Genomic DNA, 25,736 nt, shown 5'->3' with positions numbered 1-25,736 from the left:
TGCACTCTGAAGGTAGGGGGCGGAGACCGGAGCACGGGGAGCCCGATGGGGGGGTACCTAGCTACACAGTATTGAAGCAGAGGGTCTTCGGAGCTGAACTGCATTCATTTCAGAGCTGGGGACCACTGCTTCCTGACGTATAGGCCTCTGTAAGGTGTGTCGGAATCTCCTGCAAGTGTAAATCTCCCACGTCACGGCCCACGTGACCAGGACATTTAAATAGTTCCAAAATACTGGCACCCCATATTGTGGTCTGTATCTCTGGAAGCAGGGGAACCCCGGACTTGAAATTAATACGGTTCAGCTCCGGAGATCCCCTGATTCAATCCTATGTACACAAATAAAATAAAAGCAAAGCTTCATTACCTTAGTGGCTAATTGCACAGATGTTGCTAATAGTGCTTTTACCCATTGAGAAGCAAAACACGTTACAAAATACAATAAAATCAATGGGCACCCTATAGAAAGTAAAGTAGTATTTACCCCTGCCAGGATGAAGGTAGTCCTTGATCTCCTCCTCAGTGGCACCATCAAATAAAGATCAGATGCCAACCATTAAAACACAATATCTACTGGCCAGTAACCCCATAAATGTGTTTCTTGCCTTTGCCGGGATGAAGGCTCATCCTCCTCATCCAACTGCAGCACCACTCATCTCACTTGACTCACGAAGCAATGATCCTCACTTGACCGACGCAGCAATTACGTGATTTGGGCTTGTTCTATGAACGTGTCAGAGCCATGTCAGCCTCACAGGGTTGTTAGATCTTAGCGCCGAGCTCATGACGGATCTAGGCGTACCAATAGAGGAGGCAAAACCGAGAGCGCCATCAGCACGCTATAATTTTTGAGTATAGAAATAGAAAGTGGCCAGGGAGGCAAAGTTGCCATGGGACACAGTGGTGAAAGTGAGGGGCCTGATTCAGGGATGTAGGAGTGCAAGGAAGGTCATGCTGCAGCAAATGCAGGCCCTCCTGGGCCTCCTTAATTTTAAGTGCAGGGTAATCCCCCATGGGAAGGATTTCCAGTAGAAGGGAGAGCAACCACATGGGTAATCCGGTCACTACATCACATTAGGGTCACAACGGAGTTGAAAGCTGATTTAAAGATATGGGAGATGTTCTTAAAGGATTCTAAAGGAAATAAATGATGGATAGACAGATGCCGGAGCAACCAGAAGCTGCAGCTCTTTACAGATACGGCTGAGTCCCTGGGTTTCTGTGCGTACTTTAAAAGGGAAAGGTGCACTGAGCCAAGGCCACAGACCTGGGTAAGACAGGTTTAACGTGAAAGATTGCATTTTTAGAACTTTTCCCCATAATAGTAGGGGTGGAGCTATGGGCCAGAGAGCTGAGCAACAAACACATAGTATTCTGGTGCGATACCCTAGGGGTCATGTGTGCGGTTAACAACCTATCAGCAGTATTAGAAACAATACTGTGAAGAGGGCGGTCACTGCTCACCGATCAGAAGAAGGAACCAAGCGCAAATAAAAAGAAGTTATTTATTCATCCAAAAAAATAGACATACATGGAGCCTTGCAGGGGCGAAACGCGTCAGAGTTCCTGGCTCCATGTATGTCTTTTTTTTTGGATGAATAAATAACTTATTTTTATTTGCGCTTGGTTCCTTCTTCTGATCGGTGAGCAGTGACCGCCCTCTTCACAGTATTTTTTCTATTGATTTCATCTACCGGCTGGAGCATGCCGTCACAGCGTTGGATCAGGGCTTTTTTCCCCAGCTATCAGCAACACTTGGCGGACATCGAGAACATTTCGTGAGTACCTGCCAGCTGATCCGTTCAGTGTGGGACACAGGGTGTTGAGAGGGAAGCTTATTTGGGCTTGGAGTCTACTGTGTGGATACGCCTCACGGCGGTCCCACTGATATTCCGGTCCGATCTATTGCTTACTAGCCCCCCACCCTGGGTAAGTCCATAGATACACGCGGACTTGAAACCACTTATATGGGTTAATACAGACCTTTATATAGCCCGTTTTCATGCTGTTATAACCGACGACAGCTAAGAAGATTTATTATAAGTCATTATATGTTTTTTTATTGCTATTAACGGAGCATGGGGTTTTTGACGTTTATTCCTCTTTTTGTCTATCAGCAGCATTAGTCCCAGTAATTAGGCTCCTGTGCATGCTAATGCTGCGATGCATGAAAAATAACATCAATTTCAGGACCAAGCCAGTAACAAGGGGTGGGTTCGTCGGCCCCAATTTAAATGATCCCTGGCTGTGGGTTCACTGGGTGGCAGAACTGCTGCACCAGTAATGCTCAGCGGTGATACTAAGGACAGGTAAAGGTACAGGCGCCTACTGTGCAGGAGGGCCTGGATAAAGCCCCAACTATGAATTGAAAGGCTGGAGGTGCCTGTTTGCCTGTTTACTGTACCTCATTTTTAGTTACTGTAGTTACACAAAAAGGTGTGACATGTAACATGTATTTAGCATGGCTCAGCCACACAAAATGTGGATGCACATAAGTGTAGCAACTGTTCCCCCCTCCCACAGCAGATTTGGCCACTACATGGGTGATTCTCTGGTGCTGTAGCTCCCCTGCGGCTACAGGAGGTCTGAGTTGCTCCGCGGATGTTGTGTGGGAACGGCAACAGGGTAAACGATTCCCCTAAGGTGCAGCGCCTCCATCCCATGAGGATCCTGCTAGAAGCAGGATGGTCCCCTTAGGTAATTGTCAGGGTCTCCTAGACCTCCTGCCTAGCCATAGTTCTTCTTTGTCCACTGGGTGTGCTGCTGTTTTCTGTTTCCTCTGGGTTCCTCTGTCTGCCTGTCTGTCTTCTTGTTGCTCCTGTCTCTGTCCTTTATAGCTCTGCTTCCTGTCTGTTGCTTTTGCCTTTGCTTGAAGTCAGACTCCTAAAGTATTGCACATGCCTCTGATCCTGATCTGTTTTCTGTACCTGTACCTGTATTATAGAAGTCTGTTCACAGTAAAGGCCCTTGCTAGTAATCTGGCTTGTCCCTGTTTGTACCTTGCTCCCCGGTCTCAGTCCCTGCTCGCCGGTCTCATTCCCTGCTCCCCGTTCTCAGTCCCTGCTCCCGGACCTGTCCTGTTCCAGTCTCCTCGTTGCCGACCTCTGCTTGTTACCTGACTTCGCTACCTGCCGCCTGTCTCGGACCCCTGCTTGTTACCTGACTTCGCTACCTGCCGCCTGCCTCGGACACCTGCTTGTGACCCCTACTTCGCTTCCTGCTGTTGTTCCGGCCACCGAGATCCTACCCGCCACAGGAGTCCCCCGTGACAGTAATTCTCCTTTACTGTACAATGACAACACATTATTGCTGGTACAACGGCATGTTTATTTGGCATACAGCATGGCATTCTCCACTTCTCCCTGGAGCAAAACACAGGGGCTTGAGGCCCCAAGAATTCCTCCTCAGCTCCTTTACCCTCTTGCTGAGTATCACACCATACTACACCAAACACACATTTAGTTTCCTCAATTTGGTGGTGTTAGTTTTTATACCCAGGGGAAGGGCTTGTAACCCCGCCCCATAACAGGGCAGGTCCTGGTACTGACAGACATCACACCATATACATGTGACCCAGTCAGTACCCTCCCCAGGTATGATAATCCAACTGCCGGTTTAGGCCTGCCCCTGGATATGGCAACATAGTACCCATCCAGGCTGCAACTGCAGGCTAGGCCCTGCACAGGAGTTTAACCCCAACACTGCCTTTTCCTATCAGTACTTATAGTGTTGAGGCCAGTGGAAGGCTATAGCCAGGGGCACTAGGCTACATCAGCTTTCCACATTTAGAAATGCCCCTTATTTTTTATATACTAATTAGTTTGACAAAATATGTAGAAAATAGTTCAACGTTTCAAAGAAGACGATTTATGGTTTACTTAGAAAACTTAGAAAAGAGAAACATTGAAAAACTGTGTCTATATTGATAATGTTTTGGTAAAGGTTCTAAGTTGAATCGAAACGTTGACCACTAAATCGTTTTCACTACTGTAGCCCACTTTCCCTATGCCTAAGGGAGACTACGCGTGCTGCTATACCTGTTGCTCACAGGAGGCCTAAGCCTCCGCCACTGTGAGCCTGGGATGAGCTCTTTCTCCTCTAGTGCAGCGCATCCACCTATGAAGGATCCGAGCAGCGCGGGATGATTCCACGTAGGACTATTACAGTAATAAACACAAACGCAGGTATATTACAACGGTTTACTAACACGCTCATATACAGAGACAATAATGATAACAATACCTAGGGTGACCAGATTTTGAAAATGAAAAACCGGGACACATTTTTTTTTTTACATAACAGTTTATTTATTGTAGTACACATATACTTTACTACCATTAGTCCTTGTTACATAGTTATGTGTGTGTGTGTGTGTGTGTGTGTGTGTGTGTCTGATGACCTCACTAATCGGAAAAAAAAAAAAACCCAGATGTGAATGATTCTGAACTGTAAGGAATCCACTACTGGCTTTGACTTTTGCCTTGCAGACCTGTGCAGTTGCAGGCTTCCTCTGGCAATCTATGGCACAGGTGCTGCCTCTCATTGCAGCTTCTGCCCTGTGCTACTTCATTGGAGGAATTCTCACACACCCTCCTCCTGTGATTGGATCTCCGCCCTTTATATTCTAGGCGTTGGCTCTGAACCAGCGCCGAGCATAACTATTCCTACCTCTATGTTACTGTCTCTGCCACAAACCACCCCAGGCCTCTCTCCTAGCGTTCTTACCTTCCAAGTTCCTGAGTATCCAGAGGCCTGGTCCTGGACGTCTGTGCTGAAGCGTTGTTGCCAGCACTGGCCTGCTGCTATCTCCTTGCAGTGGCCTACCCTGGACGTCTGTGCTGAAGCGTTGATGCCAGCACTGGTACTGCTGCATTCCCTCCTAGCAGTAGCTACCCTTCCTGTCCTGTGGCCTGCCGCTATTCTCCTGTAGTGGCCTATCCTGGACGTCTGTGCTGAAGCGTTGATGCCAGCACTGGTACTGCTGCATTCCCTCCTAGCAGTGGCTACCCTTCCTTTCCTGCGGCCTGCTGCTATCTCCTTGCAGTGGCCTGCCCTGGACGTCTGTGCTGAAGCGTTGATGCCAGCACTGGCCTGCTGCTATTCTCCTGCAGTGGCCTACCCGGGACGTCTGTGCTGAAGCGTGTTGCCAGCACCGGTACCTGCTGCATTCCCTCCTAGCAGTGGCTACCCTTCCTTTCCTGCGGCTTGCTGCGATCCTCTTGCAGTGACCTGCCTTGGACTTCTGCGCTGAAGCGTTGGTTCTACCCGACGCTGCCCTGCGGTGAACTTCGGCCAGCCTGCTGTCTCCTCCTGCTGAGATCGGCGTCATGGGCCGAGGCCGCTCCTCGCGCAGAAGCCACCCCCGCGCTCACGCTCCTAAGCTGAAGCGGGGAAATCCTGACTACCTGTTGCCGAACTCCTGCTTCCATAACGACGATGCTGCCTTCTCCAATCCTGACCCTGCGATGTACGACTACGAACTGCGCACTCCGGATCAGTCTGCGTGGACTCAGGTCGGTGATTATATAACCCCACCTCAGCCCCGCGGTCCGGTCCCGGTTTGTGGCGAGCATCGGCGTAACATGAACCCATTAAGCAGTGTCAGGATGCCCCCTCTTCACAATTTCTAAAGCAGCAATCCCGCCTGGGATCTTACCTGATCCGCAGTCCCTCAAGGTACTATACTGTCTTCCGATGTCTCCCGCGTGAAACTTGAGTCAGATCTGGAAGAAAGCAGGATAGGTTACTTCGGTGTAGGTATACGGCAGTTAAGATAAGACATAGAGGGTGAGGGAGACAGAGAGGGGGAGGGAGACAGGGAGGGGGAGGGAGACAGGGAGGGGGAGGGAGACAGGGAGGGTGAGGGTGAGGGAGACAGGGAGGGTGAGGGTGAGGGAGACAGAGAGAGAGACGGAGAGAGAGAGAGACGGAGAGAGAGAGAGACGGAGAGAGAGAGAGACGGAGAGAGAGAGAGACGGAGAGACGGAGAGAGACGGAGAGAGAGAGAGACGGAGAGAGGGAGAGAGACGGAGAGAGAGAGAGAGACGGAGAGAGAGAGAGAGAGAGACGGAGAGAGAGAGAGAGACGGAGAGAGAGAGAGAGAGACGGAGAGAGAGAGAGAGAGACGGAGAGAGAGAGAGAGAGACGGAGAGAGAGAGAGACGGAGAGAGAGAGAGACGGAGAGAGAGAGACGGAGAGAGAGAGACGGAGAGAGAGAGACGGAGAGAGAGAGACGGAGAGAGAGAGACGGAGAGAGAGAGACGGAGAGAGAGAGACGGAGAGAGAGAGACGGAGAGAGAGAGACGGAGAGAGAGAGACGGAGAGAGAGAGACGGAGAGAGAGAGACGGAGAGAGAGAGAGACACACAGAGAGAGAGAGAGACGGGGAGGGAGAGAGAGAGAGACGGGGAGGGAGAGAGAGGGAGACGGGGAGGGAGACGGGGAGGGAGACGGGGAGGGAGACGGGGAGGGAGACGGGGAGGGAGACGGGGAGGGAGACGGGGAGGGAGACGGGGAGGGAGACACACACACAGTGATACACACATACACACACACACACACTGATACACACATACACACAAACACACAAACACACTGATACACACACACTGATACACACACACACACACACACACACACACACACAATGATACACACACACACACACTGATACATACACACATACACACACACACACACACACACACACTGATACACACACACACACACACACACACACAGATACACACACACAGATACACACACACACACAGGTACACACACACACTGATACACACACTGATACACACACACACAGATACACACACACACTGATACACACACACACACACACTGATACACACACTGATACACACACACACACACACACTGGTACACACACACACACACTGATACACACACACACTGGTACACACACACACACACTGGTACACACACACACTGGTACACACACACACACACACACACACTGGTACACACACACACTGGTACACACACACACACACAGCTACACACACACAGCTACACACACACACACACACACTGATACACACACACTGATACACACACACACACACTGATACACACACACACTGGTACACACACACAAAGTGGTACACACACACACACTGGTACACACACACACTGGTACACACACACACACACACACTGGTACACACACACTGGTACACACACACACACACACACTGGTACACACACACACACTGGTACACACACACACACACACACACACACACACTGGTACACACACACACACACAGGTACACACACAGTGGAGTACAGACAGAGGCAGCCACGAGCATGCGGCTCCCCGCTTCCCCCTGCACCCACCCCCGCACCAAGGGTGGGTGGGAGATGGGAGCGCCGGGCCACAAAGGTACAAACTGCCGCCCCCCCTCCCCTGGCAGGCAGCCACGGGATCCCGGGGCAGAATGGGGGACACCACGCAGCCACCACTGCCCACCCCCGCACCCATCTCTCGCACCAAGGGGACCGGGGGGGGAAGGGAGCGCCAGGACAGGAGGCAAAGGTGGAGGCAAAGGAACAAAAACCCTCCTCCTATCACCCCGGGCGGGCAGAGGAGGGGAGACCCTGCGCAGCCGACAGAAGCCAGGAGCGGGAAGAGACACACAACACCACGTGTGCTCTGCAGACGGAAGTGGAAGCCCCGCCCCCAGGCACCCTGGCCCTGCCCCCCCGCCCCAAGGCACCCTGGTCCTGCCCCTCCCCCCCCATGGCACCCTTCCTTCCATTCTGTGACATGCCTTGGTGAAGGATGATGCTGGGGGCGGGGCTTAATGCCGGGACGCAGGGGATTGGCCAAGGTAGGAAAATGCCGGGGGGGCGGGACTTTAGACAATGCCAGGCCGCATCCTCCAATCAGCAAGACCCAGCATGTTTCTACAGAAGCCCAACCCCTGGCATTAAAAAAATAATACTTACCAGCCGGGCTGCTGCAGTCTCCTTTTCCGCGCCGCCGCTGACTCGCACACCGCCGGCGACGCAAAAAAAAAAAAACGGGAACACATGGAGGAAAAACCGGGACATTTCCGGGACACACAGGAAACTGGGACAGCACTCGAAAAACCGGGACTACCCCGGAAAAAAGGGGACGTCTGGTCACCCTAACAATACCCCAATACAAATATCCAACACCAAGAGTGAGGCCCCCAAAGTACTGAGGGAGCCCTGGGCACCTGTAACCCGGTGTCCAAACGAGCAGGCCCACCCAAATGTGAGGTATCGCTACCCCCCTTGTGTTGTGGGTACCTTCCTGGCTACATTAGCAGTGCCGCAACGTGATCCCACGACGCGGGGTCTGCCAAATCCTCTCTCGCCTTACGGTAGTGATCCGCCTCGTGGGGGAGCTCCAGCTGGAGTCCACCGTAAAGTCTATAGGGCCCTGGGTCTGGTCCCAGGCTGCAGGGCACCGCGTGGCTATCCGAGCAAATACTATTACAGCAGTACTAAGGGGAGCGTCCCTATCTGGGGCCTTCCCTACAATACTAGTGTATCCCTGTTTCCCCTAAAACAAGATGGCTACTGGTGCTGCCCTTAAACCTGTTGGCTCACAGAAGCCTAAGTTTCTGCCATGGGGAGTCTGGGGCGATATACTTATAACTTTGGTGCAGCGCCTCCACCTGAGAGGGATTCCAGCGGAGTGGGAGGAGTCCCTCACAGGACACAACAATAAATACACACGCAGTAAAATAGAAAGGCCTTTACTGGCATACATATATCTTATACTCTATATCTTATACTCTATCAGGCTACAGGTACAACTACCCATGCACATCGCAGGGCTGTATCCCACCACCGTGTAACCCACACTGTGCCCTGAGAATCCCAGTCCCTCAATGTCCCGCAATGCCCACACCCAACCCACAGTGTGTGACCGCGTGGCCCACTAATTGAAGGTGTTAAAGTGGGTGCACTTGTTGTAATGGTACCTGCCATGACAGGGGAGGCGGTGTCAGCTAGGCCTGAGTATACCATCTTAGGGGTCATACCTAGTGCCCTCCTCCTGGCTTTACTTAAGGGGATTGCCATCCAAACTCTATAGGTGTTCCTCTCTCCACTGAAAGAGGCAGGTCACACAGAAGAGTGCTGAGATTGGGGCCTTCTCTGTTCCTCTTCCCCTTGGGGGAGAGTGAGTGTGCACCTATACCCTGGCTCCTGATAGAGGGGTTGGGAAGAGCTAGGACAACTGTGGTGCCCTTGGCCGTAGTGGTTGTCCAGGGACCATCCTCCAGCTGGGTAGCTGATCCAGAGACTGTATTGGGCAGACCACTGCTGTGCTGTGAGTACTGACCCAATAAAGACTGTTTCTGTTTGCATCTGTTTCTGCCTGGTGTGTGATCTTACTGGGAGGAGGGAAAGTATTTCTACTGCAAGAGATCGACTTCCATACAGCTGGAGCCTACGGCAGATGGAGGCGCTGCACTGCTAAAGAACCACGTGGGTAATGTACCCCAGAAACCTGATCCTGTGTCCCCATTACCATTGGTGGACAGCTCAGCCCTCCTGTTACCAGCAGGTATTATGCATCACATAAGTAGTAAGGGCCAAATCTCCCACCGGGTGGGGGAAACACCGTTACACTGAGATACTGTGATGCAGGGCCAGGCTGGGGCCTATGGGGCTACCTGCTTCATTGACTCCCTCAACAGCACTGGCAAGTGGTCTCTGTTCAAGCCAAAGTTATCGCCTCCTTCCTGCTCTCCTCCTCGAGCCCTATTGACTCCTACGCCCCATGTGGTGCTTACCCCAGAGGACTATGGGACATGTAGTCCCTTGCCATCTCCTGCAGAGCCCCTAAAATGGCCACCGCAACCCCGGACTATCTGCGCATGCGCAATGCTTGCCCCGCGCATGTGCACAAAGATGGCCGCCACCACCTTCCAAGTACGTTGCGAAGCTCCGACCGCACCACAGCAGCTCCCCCTCACATTAGGTAAGGAGGGGGCTCTGCTTACACTACTTTTACCAAGTCCTGCAATTACCTGTTTTTTGGTAATTAACCTTTTTTTAGGAGAACCCAGGCAAGTCTCCTCTGTATTGGTTCTCTCTCTTTACCTAGATGCACTATATCGGGGGTGCTCAGCTCCAGTCCTCAATCCCCCCAAACCAGGTCAGGTTTTCAAGATATCCCAGCTTCAACACAGGTGGTTCAATCAAAGGCTCAGTCAAAGAAGGGACTGATTGAGCCACCTGTGCTGAAGCTGGGATATCCTGAAAACCTGACCTGTTAGGGGGCTTAAGGACTGGAGTTGAGCACCCCTGGACTAACTGATGTTTTAAAAAAATAACTATATATGTAGCAAACGTGATGCAGTTCTGCAGCAAAAAATAAATAAAAAATCTGCACCAGGTGCATCAAAGTAAAAATAATGACACCATTTATAGTTCTTTATTTAAAATAAATACATCAGGTGCAATGTGTGAACTACTTTTTCCCTGCCACCCATAACCATATGTATTTATTGTCTACTACTGAAACCCTGGGGAAATATCTATTAACAAAGAAAAATACACAAAAATGTAACACATTAGAAAATGTGACTTTTTTTTTTTTTGCACCAAGATGACACCTTGATGAATAAGCACCAGCAATGAGACGGCAGCTTTTCATTGAGTGGGCAGTGGAGAGCAGCTCAGGCTGTCCACACATAGCCAGAGTAACTAGGCACTGACACCCCATGTCACATGACCGACCTCCCTCCCTCCCTACATCCAGCAGGCCTTGCCCCTGGAGCCTACTCTCCAAGGCAGTGTGAAGCCGTGTTACTTTCACTTCCGCCCGCTCCCGCCTCACGAGAATTTCTTCAGCTCTCGCGTGACTTCAGTGAGCACAGCCACCGGCTGCTCTCCTTCACTTCCTCCTCCGCCGGGCCCGTTTCTCCCCCCCTCTCGGCCGGTGTGTGTGACGGTGGCAGCTCGGAGGAGTCCGAGGTTCGTGTCCAGGTGGCCCTCTCCCCACCCCCTCCCCAGGTAACCCGAGACTCTGCTGAGTGGGTCAGCTTGGGAAGCTCGGACACTTCCTATAAGCTTCAGACATAAGGTCCAGGGCAGGGACCCCATCTCCAGCTGTAACCCGGTGCTCCCCCCATACAGAACCAATCACTGCGCTCTCTCACTCCCAGCACCTCTGTAGGGCACATCACTACATGAGCTGGGTAAGAGCCTATTAAAGTGTATGGGGGTGATGCCATGGGACACAGCAGGGTTTGGGGTGGTTCTGTTGAAGCAGGTGAGAGTGTGTGCTTGGTGTTTGAAGAGGATGGTCCCATACACGTTTTATAGGATCAGTGGTGTCCGCAAACCCATTCAAGTTTTATGGGGAATAAAATGGTATGGGTAAAGAGATTGAGACTTTTCAGTGATCCCAATGAAGTTTGTGAAACAGATGATGTGCCCAAAGAGGGTCATTCTGTTATTTGAGAGGGTGATTCCATGTATGTTTATGGGGGAAATCCTGTAGGCAAAGGGCGATCCCATTCAGGTTTATGGAAAAAAATGTGTATTTGAGTGAGAGGTGAATCTGTTTACTATCCTATTTGATGTTTATGGGACCTTTGATGTCCACATAAGAAGGCACATTTATTCAAGTTTATAGGTCAATGTGTGTAAGGTTACCCCATTAATACTTGCGGGTGATCCCAAGAATATAGAACACGTGTGCAATAGGGTTTACCAATTATATGTTCTAGGACACATGATGTACATTTGTCGTTTAAGAGTGATCCTATTGATATGACAAATGATGTGTGGGAGAGTTAAACTGGGGGTTATCGCAATAAAGTTTATGGGACAAATGCTGTGTATGGGGTTATTATGTAAAAGTTTGACAAATCATGTTTGAGGATGCACTTGTACCTTAGGTCACATTAACAATTTACAAATAGCATACTTAGGAGGTGATTATATGAAAGTTTATTGTACAATGTCTAAGATTATATAACCTGCGATTTTAAGAACATGATTCCAATAATGTTTATTGGTAAGTGGACAGTTCATTTAAGGCTTGTGGTGAAAATCATGCCTGTCAGAGTATGAACGTGACATTTCAGCACTAACCACATTAAAGTTTATGGGGGTCACAACATTAAACTCTCTGGAGATAAATTATAGTTTTAAAAGTTGATTTGTGATGTGGGTGTACGTTAGGTGTATATCGCCTGTCTAGTAGTCTCATGTTTGTGACTCCCTCATATGAATGGAGAGGAAAGACCTCTTCGGTTCTTATCGCTTTTGAAACTCCTTGACATTTATTGCTTTTCTTTGTACCCAAAAATTATTTTTGCTGGCTTTCAACCTGTGTTTTATCACAGGCATTATATGCTATCGTGGCAATGGCTGGTTGTCTGTCATTTTAACTTCCTGGGGGAAATGCAGTCACAATAGAATATAAAGTGATACGTCCATTAACCGCAGCAAAAAGTGCCTAACAAGAATTTTTGAGGTGAGCAGATTGCTTTCATGTGTCTTGCACGGTCCCTAAATGTTGTACACAACTTAGGAACTCAACTTGTTTGCTTCAATTCATATACAGTACAGATGTAGCCAACCTTATTGCACCCACTTGGCTCACCTAGTTTGCCCATTTTTCTATCAACAATGACCTGCTGGTTCATTGTGTATGTCCCACTGCATAGTGAGATATGGCTATATCTGTAAGGCCTTTATGTGGAAGTGTTTGTACTGTAAACACTGCAGTTGACTTATATAACAAAATATTTTGCGCAAAACTTATTTCTAGATCTGGCAAACTGTTCCTATTTCTGCATTATTTTTCATTATTATGCAGTAATCTATATGCTGGTGCCATTAAGTACTGGCATACCCCGCATTAACGTACGCAATGGGTCCAGAGCATGTATGTAAAGCGAAAATGTACTTAAAGTGAAGCACTACCTTTTTTCCACTTATAGATGTATGTACTGTACTGCAATCGTCATATACGTGCATAACTGATGTAACTAACGCATTTGTAAGAGGCTCTATAGTCTCCCCGCTTGCAAACAGCTTCGGTACAGGTATTGATGTTCATTGCGAGCTGCCGTTTGCCTATGGGGCGATATGTCCTTACTCGCGAGTGTATTTAAACCGGGGTATGCCTGTAACTCTAAAACTACATTAGATACAGATGCACTCAATTAAAGTAAATCTTATTCTTTAGAGCACTGATGTTTAGTGTACCTCATGATAGCCAGTGGGTGGTGTTTTTTTTTGCTCTTTGAAACAATGCATCGGCAAAACCCGTAGCGGGATGGATATGATCGGGATGGAAGAGAAGACTTCCTCTTCCATTCCTAACATCAAAGGCTAGGGCACATCTGTGTGATCGCTACACAAGCTGGAAGGTGTAGAACTTTGACGCCGCTGACCTGGCGCCATGAATGTTCATGTAAAATAATATAAATTAGATCTTGCATGGGCACGTTTAGCACTATTACTCCCCAATTCATATTTTTTGTAATCTATGTATGATATAGACAAGTGTCAAAAGTGGAGAACCTCCTTTACCACCGCAAAAAAACACTGTAAAACTACAAGATGACACTACACTCTGTGTATTGACAATTGTTTTTATCCATGTACAAAAATACAAACAATAATTGATAATAAATCAGTATACATTAATCATAGGAAAACACAAATATACAAAATATGATGCAGTATAAAGCAACCAATGACCGTGACAGTCTACCACAGGTAACGGTATGATATTTCGGGGTAACAATCCCTTTATCAGATGCCGCCAGAAGATTCTCTTTAAATACTGACAAATGCAGGAATAGTGCCACCCCTCCTTCCTAACTTACAGGCGTCTCAAGTGCCATTTGTGTGTAGCGCACATCGCGATGTCACAGCGCCTACAACGCGCGCATCAAACCCCATAGTAGATGGCTGAAGCAAGCGCCGGAATCCGTCCTCACTCGTAACCAGTAATTCCACCTCCTGTCGCCATCACGGTCTCTCTGGTAATAACAGATCTATCTAAAATAGACCTAATGCAATTATGAAGCTAAAACAAAAAAATAAACCAAATATACAATTGGTAAGGAACCCTCTAATAGCACTTTTGTTTTGAGTAAAATGGATGTTACATTTTTATGTGGTTTCCCCTACATAAACTAGGTCACATGTTATAACGGGGGCTCACCGCAGACTGGACAGAACCGCGAGGCCGAGCTGGGGATATATGTATATCTATACATCTATATCGACCTGGGACCACGAAGTAGCGTCCGGAATGCAGATATGTGGTGGGTCGGGGTGGGAGAGGTGAGAGTAGTAGGGGTCACGTAGCCGAGGTCAGGAGAAGGCAACGTAATGGTATTGGTAGCAGAGTTGGAGGACAGGAGACAGGTTGTCTGTATTTGTAGCAAGGGTCTTGGTGCAACTGCAAGGAAGGAAAGATGACAAGGCTAGGCAATAACAGCGTGCTTGCGACCAGCACACGTCACACGAAACAACTGTTATGCTCAGCCAAATTGCAGGCGCAAAGGCTGAGCATATAAAGTGTGATTCAGCCAATCCAGGAACTGCTGGTCAGCAAAGGCTGAAAGTGAGACCAGAGTGCTGATACATTGGTGAGCAGGAGCTGATGAGGAAGCCTGCAGCAAGTCAGAATCAAACTCTGGAGCGGAGCTTGCACCCGATCCTCACACATGTATATTCTCAAGTGTCCATGACACATTTTGAATCGCAGGTGAAAAGAAAGAAGCCTCTAATTGGTATTGCTTTACAACTCCTCGGATGACTTGGGCCGCGTCCATGCTCAGCACGACCCTGCGTGTAACCAGAATGCTGTGCCTCTGAGGCAGGCCAAAGAGCGTGTGATTTGCAGAGCAGACAAAACAATTTGATTTTGTCGCGCGACGGCCTGGTCATGTGCGCCGTTCAGCAAATGAGGACGAACCACTCACATGACGTCACAGACACGTCTCCCCGTCGCGTCTCCTCCAAATCCCCAGGCCACGGATCGCCTCTGCAGTAGACGTGGGTGGCGTCACGTGATCGCCTAGCATGGCCTCGGCCTTAGAGAGGCAGCCGTGGTAATATTATTAAAACTTTAACAATGAAGATGGAAAAGAAGCCAAACGTGGACTGTCCAAGAAAAATCTACTTTCCTTGTTCTTAAAGCTGCAGACAAAGCAATATCCTACATGTCTTAAAAAAAAAAAAAATCAGTTTTCTATTATGAGAAAATACTTGTAGCATTTTTTTTAAACAACTTTGAATTACATTAATGTATTTTTTGTTTTCTACAGCAACCATTTACAAAGTCACATCCCCTTCCTCTTCTGAAACAGGCTCTGGCACACACCATTTTTGAGCCCTGCCCTCTCTCTAGCAGTGCACCAATTGTACCTAGTGACTGCCTGGTCACATGATCTTCCCCTCAGAGCTTTGCATCTTTGGTCCTCTTCTGCTGCACTGATTTAGTGAACCCCCCCAGCCGAGTCTTCTCTGATCGATCACAGGAGAACGGATCGATTGGCAACTTAGCTCATTACTTACCATTGTGTGGATTGTATTGATGCACATATTAAAGGGGTGGGGGTGGGGGGGGAAATAACAGCTTTGACTGCTGCTTTGAGGCAACAAGTCAGCACAAATTAATATATCAAAAGCTAGGAGCTATTCTAAAAGAAAATAATGACAAAGCGTTAAGTTTTCCATATTTGCAATCATTCCTTAGGATTTCCAAATGTTTCACAATACTCTTCCTTAAACATGGTGAAAAGATATACAGTATTACACAAGGTATTCTCCCACTGCCTCTTCTATAGTAGAGATGGGTGATTTTTTTTTGTATCCACCTTTGATCGGCCGGTTCCTTTGGTCCCGGGATTTTCGTGGTTCGCTCTCATAAAGGCCAATTTGCAAATTCAGATGTTTTCTTTCTTCAGAGATGGAGCGCAATCCATTTCCGGACCGATTTTTAAGAATCCGAAAACAGACAAAACAAAAAAAAATGCTAATTAAGTGTCTCCCGTGGTATATTTGTCCCCTCAAATGTCCCTCGGAATAAATTAGGGAGACATGCATGTGCTGAAAAAGCACACCTGAGGTACATGGCTGGGAGATATGCGAATGGTTATTAAAAGTGTATTTAAATGAGTCATATTCCACACTCCCTTAAAGGATTTCCATACCAACTATATAGTTGAAACGCCTAAGGCCAGGGCCATGGTCAAAAAGACCATGCTGAGGCGTGCTGAGGGAAAACATTATCCCTATCAGCACGGCTTTAGTCGGCGCTTCCGCAGGCGTGCGGAGGCGCGTGGAATTGCAGCCGACAGGGAAATTTAGGTTTTCCCACTGAGGGAAGCGGAGGGCCGGTCAGGTGACTGCCAAAAACCAGCGGCACCGTGACGTGGCGCGCGCTAGCCCCGCCTCCGCTTCCCGCCCGGCTCCCACCTGGCACAAAAGCACGCACGCTGACGCTCATGCAGGGACAGAAAAAAACTCCTGCTTGAGCAGGAGAGCATGAGCGTCAGCGCTGCTGAGCGCTGTCAATGCTACCATGTCTGAGGCATTAGGAAGGTTCCAACCTAATGACTAAAATGGTGTCAGTCCAAACAGGACTGGAACTCACAATCACTGCCTTTCTAGCCCACATAGATCACACTGCTAGAGCTGTTCTGAATAACACTGGTTGTGTGGGTTCAACTCCTGATGATGGGAGTCTGACACCATACCCTATTCCTAAGGTGTCTTAGACTTGTAAACCCAAAAATACATTGTGTGCTGCGGGAAGCAGTTTGCAGAGTTTTATTTATTGTAATATAACGTTTCAATTTGGTATTTGTCTGGCACTCTGTTCCATTTGCCAGTGAATATTTTTGTCCCCGTTCCATTATGCCGTAGCCACTTTTGTGCATATTCATCATGTAGCACTAAATAAGTAGCTGTAGTACCTCCATTCCCCTGGCTTCCTTTTAAAAGTAGACCACTTTAGCTTTCTAGTTGACAGTTTAATGTTCCTTGTGGAGCACACCTGAGATACGCTAACAACTAGATGAGCTACATGTGTGAGCACTGAGCAGCTCAAAAGTAAGATGTGACAGTACTCATCAACTGGTTTAGCTCACAGAGCTAGAGATGTGACCTAGAAAAGCAGTGGTTGTGGGTTCTAGTTCTGTTGGATCTGACACCATTCCAGTCTTAGGTTAGTACCTTTAGGTTTATCAACTCTATATAGTTGATATGGAAATCCTTTTTAGGGCATTAATTTAACTATACCTTGTATAGCTATTAGCATATCTCCCAGCCAGGTACCTCCAGGTGTGCTCATTTCTCAGGACGGGCATGTCTCCATAATTTCATTTGAGGGATGTTTGAGGGGACATATATCCCACAGGAGACACTTATTTAATAAAATATAGCCCCCTCGACCTCATCTGTCTGGATTGTATTCAGTGATGGATTCGAATGAATTGGTCCATATTTTTTAGTGTCCAATCTGCAGACGGAATTTAATTGGCAAAACGGATTTTGTCAAAATGTTCAGCGGGAAACTGATTTGGACTGTTCCGCCCCTCCCTATTCCTCAGGTCTTCCCGAAGGATCGCTCTAGGTGCTATTTCATCATAGCCCACCTCCTAAATTGAGAAATTGTATATATTATTTCTTTTGTTTATATTTTTTTATCTATCCTATATAATTTATTATCAATTGTTGTATATTTTTATAATTGGATACATATAAGATGTGATGCCCAATTTTGAGAGTGCAGTGTCATCTTGTAGTTTTGTGGGTTTTGTTTTTTTTTTTTTAGGGTGGTTGTGGGTGATCTCCCTTAATAGCTCTTTAATGTCTCCCACTTTTCTCACAAGCTTGGAGTGTTCTTTCCTGGTAATTTTTAGATAATTTACATTTAGGCATGGGTTATTAGGATAAATGAAGACCTGGAAATCTTCGTTGTACCAGTTCCGAAGTAAGAAAACAAGGACAATCCTATGACCTTCTATTGGCTTCTAATTCCCAGGCTACCTTCACTTCAATGTTTATCAGCTCCAGCCAGGCTATTTGTACTCTGTTAATGGCTCCCAATCAATTATCATTATTCTTAGGTCCCTCAGAGTAAGTGAACCTTATTGTGTGTCTGTTTTTATTAACATTTGTATGCGTATTATCAGTTTTACAGTGTTGAATCAGTAAATAAGCTCAAACTAACCAGCATACAATGATGAAACTGCTCTGAGTGGGTCTGTTGGTCTCCTTAATCCAAACAAGGCAGTGTACACACTTTCTCAATTGCTTCTATAATGTATTGCTCCGTGATTGCCAGTACAGCTGTAATTATTGAAGCTTTACTGTCAGTTGTGGAACAAAACATTATTGAATCATCAGGATTTGGCCCTGTTAGTTTGAGCTTATTTACTTTGGATTCTGACTGGTTTCTTGGTCCCCTGCAGCAAGTTCTCCCACAGTAACACAAACTTTATTATCTTCTTATTGTGAGTATGGTATTCGGTTTCACTGATGTTCAGCTGTCTATCATCTTTAAAGCAGCAGTGTGTGTGTGTGTGTGTGTGTGTGTGTGTGTGTGTGTGTGTGTGTGTGTGATGTGTGTTTTTTTTTTTAAATAGGTGGAATGCAGGGGGTCTCTGCAGCTGAACCCCATTCATTTTAGCTTTGAGAACCCCCCTGCTTCCTGAGATACCTCCGTAGGGGATGCCGGTATCTCCTGCTCAGGTTTAAATGTCTCGGTTACGAGGGCCAGTAGAAATCTGCATGTGAGGACATCACGGCTCCGTTGGACGGACTGCATATCGGAATTAGGATCTTGGAGCTTGCTGGAAAGCGCTTGAACTTTCATTTACCTAAAGTATATTTTGGGAGCTTTTTTTTTGTGTGAGGAGTATTAGGGATGTACCACTGGCACTTGTCCTGTGGGAATGGGCCTGAAGATGGGTGTATCTCCCCCCCCCATAAACATTGCCCCCCTTATTTAAATTACTTTTGTTGCCCTATTTTTTTTTTGCCCTCACTTTTTTTTTCTGGCACTCTTTTTTGCTATTTTTTTTGCTATTTTTTTCTATTTACGTTTCTCTCATTAAAATGTGTCCATAGTCCCACCCCCATATTAATCTGATTTTGTTCCTCCTTGCCATGAATTCCACATCATCATGTTTGTGAATCAGTATTATCTTATTTTCTGCGTTGTCTATTTTTGTTAGTTTTGTGTATTGTGCTTTTTGCATTTGTCTTGTTACATAGATATTGCTTCTTCTTTCAGTAAATACCGTTTTTTCTGACCATATCTTTTTGTCTTTGTCTTCTTACAGTTTGAGTCCTTACAGTTTGAGTCCTGGGAACGTTTTTTTGGTGTTTTTCTGTTGCTACCTTCCACTGTGTGATAAAGAAAAAAACTATCCGTTTCAATAATGCCTGCAGGTAAGTCATTGAATAATGTTCATAATTGGTATTTGATATCTAATTTTTAGTGCAGCCTACATTGTCAGTGAATAATTAAAATAATGTCAATTATTTGTGCATACATGTGCGGTTTTTGTTTATACGTTTCAGAATGGTTTTGCATTCTGTGAGAAGCCCAACAACTTCTGGAGCATTACTCCTTATTGGTGCTTTGCAGCATTTCTAAGTACACATGTATGGAAAATAAAGTCATTGCTAGATTGTGTTTTTCCTTTAACACGCTCAAAAGTGATGATTAAACATGAAAAGCTTTCAAATGAAAACTATGTTTATTGAATCCATTTGGGATTCACAGACCAGCCAGTGACAAAAAAAAAGAATGTAACACTATTTATGTTGCTAAATTCTCAAGTAAAAGCCGTATTTGTCATTTGAATTCTTTCCTTTTTTTTCTATCCTACTCTATTCCCCATTTCCCAGATATCATTTGTCACTGTGCTAGTCTCCCTTTCCCCCATTACTAATCTGCTCTCTAACAGTAATAGACAGAGATTGATGGTGAGATTATTACATTTGCAGGTCCTAGTTATTTAGAACTGTGCTGGTCAGATAGCTGTCTGCAGATCTGGGAAAACGCCCAAGTGATGAAAATTGAGCCCCTGACATTAAGTCATAGTAGGCAGAACAAGAAAAGGGAATGACACATATAGAAAAAGACATATGCTGAGAGAATTGAAAGTGGAGATGGAGGGAAGTACAGTATACAGCTGCAGCGGCCATTATTCGAACAAATCACGGCGCCGATTTCGTGTGCGCTGCTGTACTCCACGCGGCATTAACGCGGCCAATCGCCCCAGGTACCCGCGCTCATCGTGGTTGCTTTGTTTTAATTTCATGGATTCTGTTTCTTTGGGTGCAATGAAATGAATGAATGAATGTGTACAGTACTGTGCTACTGTGTCAGTTTCAGGTGTTTAAAAAACCAGAACTCTAAAATGCCATTTTCTGCACTCGCTGCACTCGCGTCTTAAGGCAGGAAGGTTGGAAGAGGTCACGTGCCATGACTTGGTATTTCGATGTATACACTGCGTGAAGTGTTCGAATAACGGCCGCTGCAGCTGTATATATATATATATATATATATATATATATATATATATTACCAGTTGTTTGTATCCTGTGATTGACTGGTCCTAGTAAGACTACTGGTAAACAGTTGGATACTTCATTGTGTACAAGTACTATTCTTTTTTCTGTTATTCCCCAAACACTGGTAAATGAGAACTAAGTCGCTTGGTGGTACAAAGTGTTCCTGCTGTATTCATTAGCAATGAAAATCCTGCCATATTTCTTGTTTCCACTAGTATTTTTTATGTGGCTGTAAAACTGTTGCAAATGTCTGTAAGTGTGCTCTGCATTGCAGGTACCCTTTATCCTTGTGGGCTTTAATGGGTTTCCAAATCATTTCTAAGGCTGCGTCCATAGAAGGACAAGCAGCACCGAGCCGTGCGGACGCTCCGCGCTGAGCCCCTGCATCCTCAATGAGGATGCCTTGAGAGGGGGCTCACGCGAGCGTCCGCAGGCGTGCTGAGGCTTTGGAATTTTCAGCCGACAGCCAAGCTGTTTTTCAGCGCGCTGTCGGCTGAAAACATCCAATCAGCCTGAAGCAGCGTCAACGTCACGGTGCCGTGACGTCGGCGCCGTTACGTTGACGTCAGTGCGTCGCGGGCGATTAGCCCAGAGACGTCACTGCCCCGCCTCCAACCACTTCCCCCAGCTCCCTTCACGCACGCTGGCTCGCCTGCAAGTCCATGGAATCGCACTGACTTCAGCAGGCGAGCCTCAGCGTCAGCGCGCCTCCGCTCTGCGGAACCCTCTATGGCCCCGGCCTTAGTCTTGACTTCCAGCAGCAGATTCTCCTGCAGCACACTGCTTTCTTGTCACCATTATCAGTATTGTACGGTAGGATACTTCATGCTTTTTAGATCCACATTTAGGATTATTACTGTAATACATCTGGTCCTCGGTTATCCGCCTGAATCTGTCCCACAAACCGCTGTCAACTTTGTGGATCCACTGTTAATCCGCGGCGGTGAGCGGAAGATGTTCTGACGTCGGATAACGCGATCAGCAGAATGCATTATCTGACGTCGGATAATCCGTTCCGATAGCGAGGACCACCTGTATATATGTTTTGAGAGCCAAGTAGATGAGGTTTTTCTCCAACTAAATATAGTCCTTGAAGTACTGTTGGCTTCGCCAGGTCTGGGAAGTGGTTTAATGTTTTAGCAGCTAGGTTGGTCCTAGAGAAATGGGAACTCCCCTGCTTCCTGAGATACCTCTGTAGGGGATGCCGGTATCTCCTGCTCTGGTTTAAACTTCTCGATCACAGGGGCCAATAGGAAGCGGCAAGTGAGGACATCACGGCTTCCTATTGGCCCGCGTACTGTGAGAAATTTAAGCCACCATTTTGATAGTTTCATGCAGCCCAGCCGGGGCTGCTACCGGCACCCCTTCCCTAGTTACGGAGATATTTGCTTTTTTTGTGTGTCGTTTTTTGACACACCAAAAAACGTGGTGGACTACAAGCCTGACGGCTAGTGTCGCCTCTTGGAAGCTGATAGAAACACTGCAATATCAGCTGCCAGAGTTGAGCCCTGGCTCTGGCAGGCATATTGTTTGCCCGGCGGCCCACCAGGGATTGCTGCTTTAACCCAGGCTTGGTTGTACAAGATATGTGACGGAGCAAGTTCAATCTGTAGGGCGATAACTGATTGACCCCTTTGAGTGCCGGAGGCTTCGTGGCACTAGAGCGCCCCAGCTTTTCTGGCATATTGCAATCGTGATTGCAACACTACTGATGAGGCGAATGGAAGAGGAGTCCTCCATTCCTCTTCCTGTCACATCGCCTGTGGAGCTCTGAACACGTTTAACCCTAGAAAACAAACAAAAAGCCCATAACATACAGCAGCTACTAATTCATGGGGCCCTTGGAGTGTTAGACCCTATGACGTGTTAACTGTGTCATGTGGCACCCAAGGAGTTAAAGCAGCAATCTTTTTTGCATAATTGGATCCAAGGGGGGCCCATTGAGTTGAACCGTGCTGTTTTCAGTTTAGGAGACCACCTGGCCACCAAGATAATTACAACATTAGTTGCCAGGGCTATGATCTAAGCTGTAATGTTAGCCGTGTCTTCCTGTTCATCAGACAGAGGCTGGATTCACCATGAGGGACACCAGCAACCTGCGTGGGAATAATATCGGTAACCTGTGGGTCCCTTGATCTGAAAGTTCAAACGTTTTCCAGCAAGCCCTAAGATCCTAATTCCGATATGCAGTCGTCCAACGGGAAGTTGCTCAGCACGGGAGTAAGTCCAGTAAAGCGAAAGATGGGTCTTTCCCTTTACTCAACTTACTCCCCTGCTGAGTGACTCTCCTTTGGACGACTGCATATCGGAATTAGGATCTTAGGGCTTGCTAGAAAACATTTGAACTTTCATTTACCTCAAGTATATTTTGGTAGCTTTTTGTGTGAGGAGTATTAGGCATGTACCACTGGCACTTGTCCTGTGGGAATGGGCCTGAAGATGGGTGACACCCTCCCCCCTTATTTAAATTACTTTTGTTCCCCTATTTTTTTTCCCCTCACTTTTTTTTTTTTGCACTCTTTTGTTCCATTTTTTGTCTCTTCGTTTCTCTCATTATTCTCTCTGATTCGTAGTAGGTTGCAATATCTTTCCGGCGACTTTATAAATGACTTAAAGCTGCAGTTCAGTCAATATCCTGCATGTCTGTTTTTTTTAATAAATCAGTTCTGTAGTAAGAAAAAATACTTTTAGCATTTTCTGTTTTTAAAAAAACAACTTTGAAAGACCAATTTTCTTGTATTCTATTTTAACAAACATTTGCTAAGGCACTGCCCCTTCATGTCCTGTCACAAGCCCTCCAACTGCAATCCAGGGGGAGCATAAAGGGAAATAGAACAAAAAACAATCTAAGTGCAGACAGTTTTTAAAAGGTGTATAAATTTGTGTTCTGTCTTGGCTCCTATGTGTTGCCTACTTACAAGATGTAAGTCAAAAACGAGCGGTTTTGACACACAATGGTCTCTGCTAGGAGGATTTCTTAACCAGGTGGTGGGATCTCCAACTCTCAGCTCAGCAGCAGTGTATATGTAAAAGAAATGATACCATAGTGCAGACCAGTAACAATAAAAAAGCCCTGGCACACCCCTTTGTCAGCCCTGCCCTCCCTCTAGCACATGTCAGTGCAGGAGTGCTCATGAATATTCATGAGCTTCCACTGAGAAAGAAGCAGAAGAAAAACAGATCCCTTCACTAATGATGTCAACAAATTTTGCCAATCAATACATGGAGAACGAATTGACCTGTAGCTATACAGTTCTTTAGGTAATTAGAGATTGCACACATGAAACTATTGAAGTAAAAAAAAAAAAAAAAAGACAACTGCAGCTTTAAGTGGGTCAAGCTTTCAAAATCTTATGTTTCTTCAGTGTTTATAGATTACTTCATGCTTTTTAGCCTTGCATCTAGTATTAAGAACACATGTATCAAGATCTAATGTACACTTGACGATGAAGTCTATGATTAGTATAGCTACTTTTTATCAATGAAGAACTGTAATGTTGTCTCCTGAAATTATAATGAATCTGCAGGTATGGGAGGGGATTCTCTCTCCCGCTCCCTTACTCTTTCTCGGTCATCTACCCACTTGGTCCACCTCATTCTGCCTCTTTCCTATCATTCTACCTTTGCTGATGTCAGTAAGATAATGACAACCTGGACTAAGCAATATATTTTGGACTTTAATTATCTAACAGATCAAAGCTTAGTGAAAAGTTGGAAAATGCTGAAATTTATAAATGTTCTTTTGCGTTGTGACCAAATGTGACCATTTGATTGATGTACATGTAATTGTCTATAGTGGTATGAAAACAATCTTCTGCAAAAAATGTATATACAATTTTTTAACACTGTGCTCATTTGCATGTCATTTCCCAGAATCCCTCGCTGCAGTGGAGGCATTGTATGCTAGGACAGGGAAGAGCGTGGGGCCTATGTAAGCACTGCCCCCCCGCTCCCGAAAAATGTCACGCCCCCTTGTGCTAGGAAACAATGGTGAAAAGCAGGGTTGCAGACCTGCCAAGACATGTATATGTGCTCACAAGTGATATTTTCATTTGTTGTAAACAAAAATATAAATTCTGTAAATATCTGGCAACAAAGTGCAGTCAATAAAGGGTGAAAAAAATCTTATGATGTGGAAGAGAAAAGCTTTGAAAGGTTTGCGAACCATTACCTATGTTCTAATACAGTATGTAGAGCTGATAAAGCGGGGGCCATTCGTCGTTGATACTTTGATGTATATGTCAACTTCATATCATAGCTCAATAAACTGACTCGAGTAGCAGTGTGACATCTACTGTAGAATGAATGTCAAGCAAATTAACTTTCTGTGCATATGACAAACAAGTTGTCAAGAACACATACACTTCACCTTCTAGACACCGTCCAAAAAGATTGGTTAGAAGTATCCCCGAGGCGACAGTCCAAGAGTGAAAGTGTGTGTTGAATTTATGAAGCCGGTTTTGTGATAAATTAGTTCCCAGAGGTACAAGTGTTTGAAGATCGAGCACAGGAGGAAACTGCAGGTTTTGAAAAGGAGAAATGTAGTGAGCAATGGTTGCAAAAAGGACAAATGAGCACTATAATTGTTACCAGCTCAAAGAAAAGAATATTGTTACTTATTATTCTCTCAAGCTAATCATTTCTTACAGTGTTTATGAATGTGATCTTATTTGATTGATATGCTCTAGGTGTGAAAGCAAGATTCTCAGGCAGTTTTGTATAGTACATGTCTCCGGCTTTGTAGTTGTACAAATGTGAAGATTTGGAAACCATTGCAAGGCATAAACAATGGCACATACAGGGTTTCTTACATTTAAAAGATAGGTATTTTTATTTTACTGCATCCCTGATGACTGCCACATTGGGGACTAAAACGTTGTTTCTATTGCCTATTCTAGTCTATTGTGTATTTGATATTTTTGTATGTCTTTATAATACAGTATGTAATTGTAAGCAGAGCACAGGCGTGTTTTTTTTCTTCTAAATTATGAGCATTGGAGTGTGTTTTTACTAGTACCAAGATTTCTCTCCCCCCCCCCCCCCCCCCCACATGTATTTACATTTATGAAACCATTGTGGTGCATATATGATTGTATACAGATTTATGTAGATACTTGATCCAGTATCACTCATTCATTACTTAGAGACCGATTTA

General features: G+C 46.1%; 1 protein-coding gene across 6 annotated transcripts in view; it reads left to right on the top strand.

The window, feature by feature from the left end:
• Nucleotides 1–10,839: 10,839 nt before the first annotated feature.
• The window catches only part of EFR3A (EFR3 homolog A), a 226,565-nt gene continuing 211,668 nt past the window's right edge, over nt 10,840–25,736 (top strand). Inside the window, exons 1-3 of one of the 6 annotated variants that reach the window (XM_075581966.1) lie at nt 10,840–11,029; nt 12,370–12,500; nt 19,357–19,450. In XM_075581966.1, coding sequence (XP_075438081.1) covers nt 19,441–19,450 — 10 coding nt within the window. In that variant the 5' untranslated portion in view covers nt 10,840–11,029; nt 12,370–12,500; nt 19,357–19,440. The other 5 variants (XM_075581953.1, XM_075581960.1, XM_075581984.1 and 2 more) reach the window with 5 other exon arrangements.

This window comes from Ascaphus truei, chromosome 2 (assembly GCF_040206685.1).
Source record: "Ascaphus truei isolate aAscTru1 chromosome 2, aAscTru1.hap1, whole genome shotgun sequence".
NCBI lineage: Eukaryota > Metazoa > Chordata > Amphibia > Anura > Ascaphidae > Ascaphus > Ascaphus truei.
This window is presented reverse-complemented; position numbering and strand designations above follow the sequence as displayed.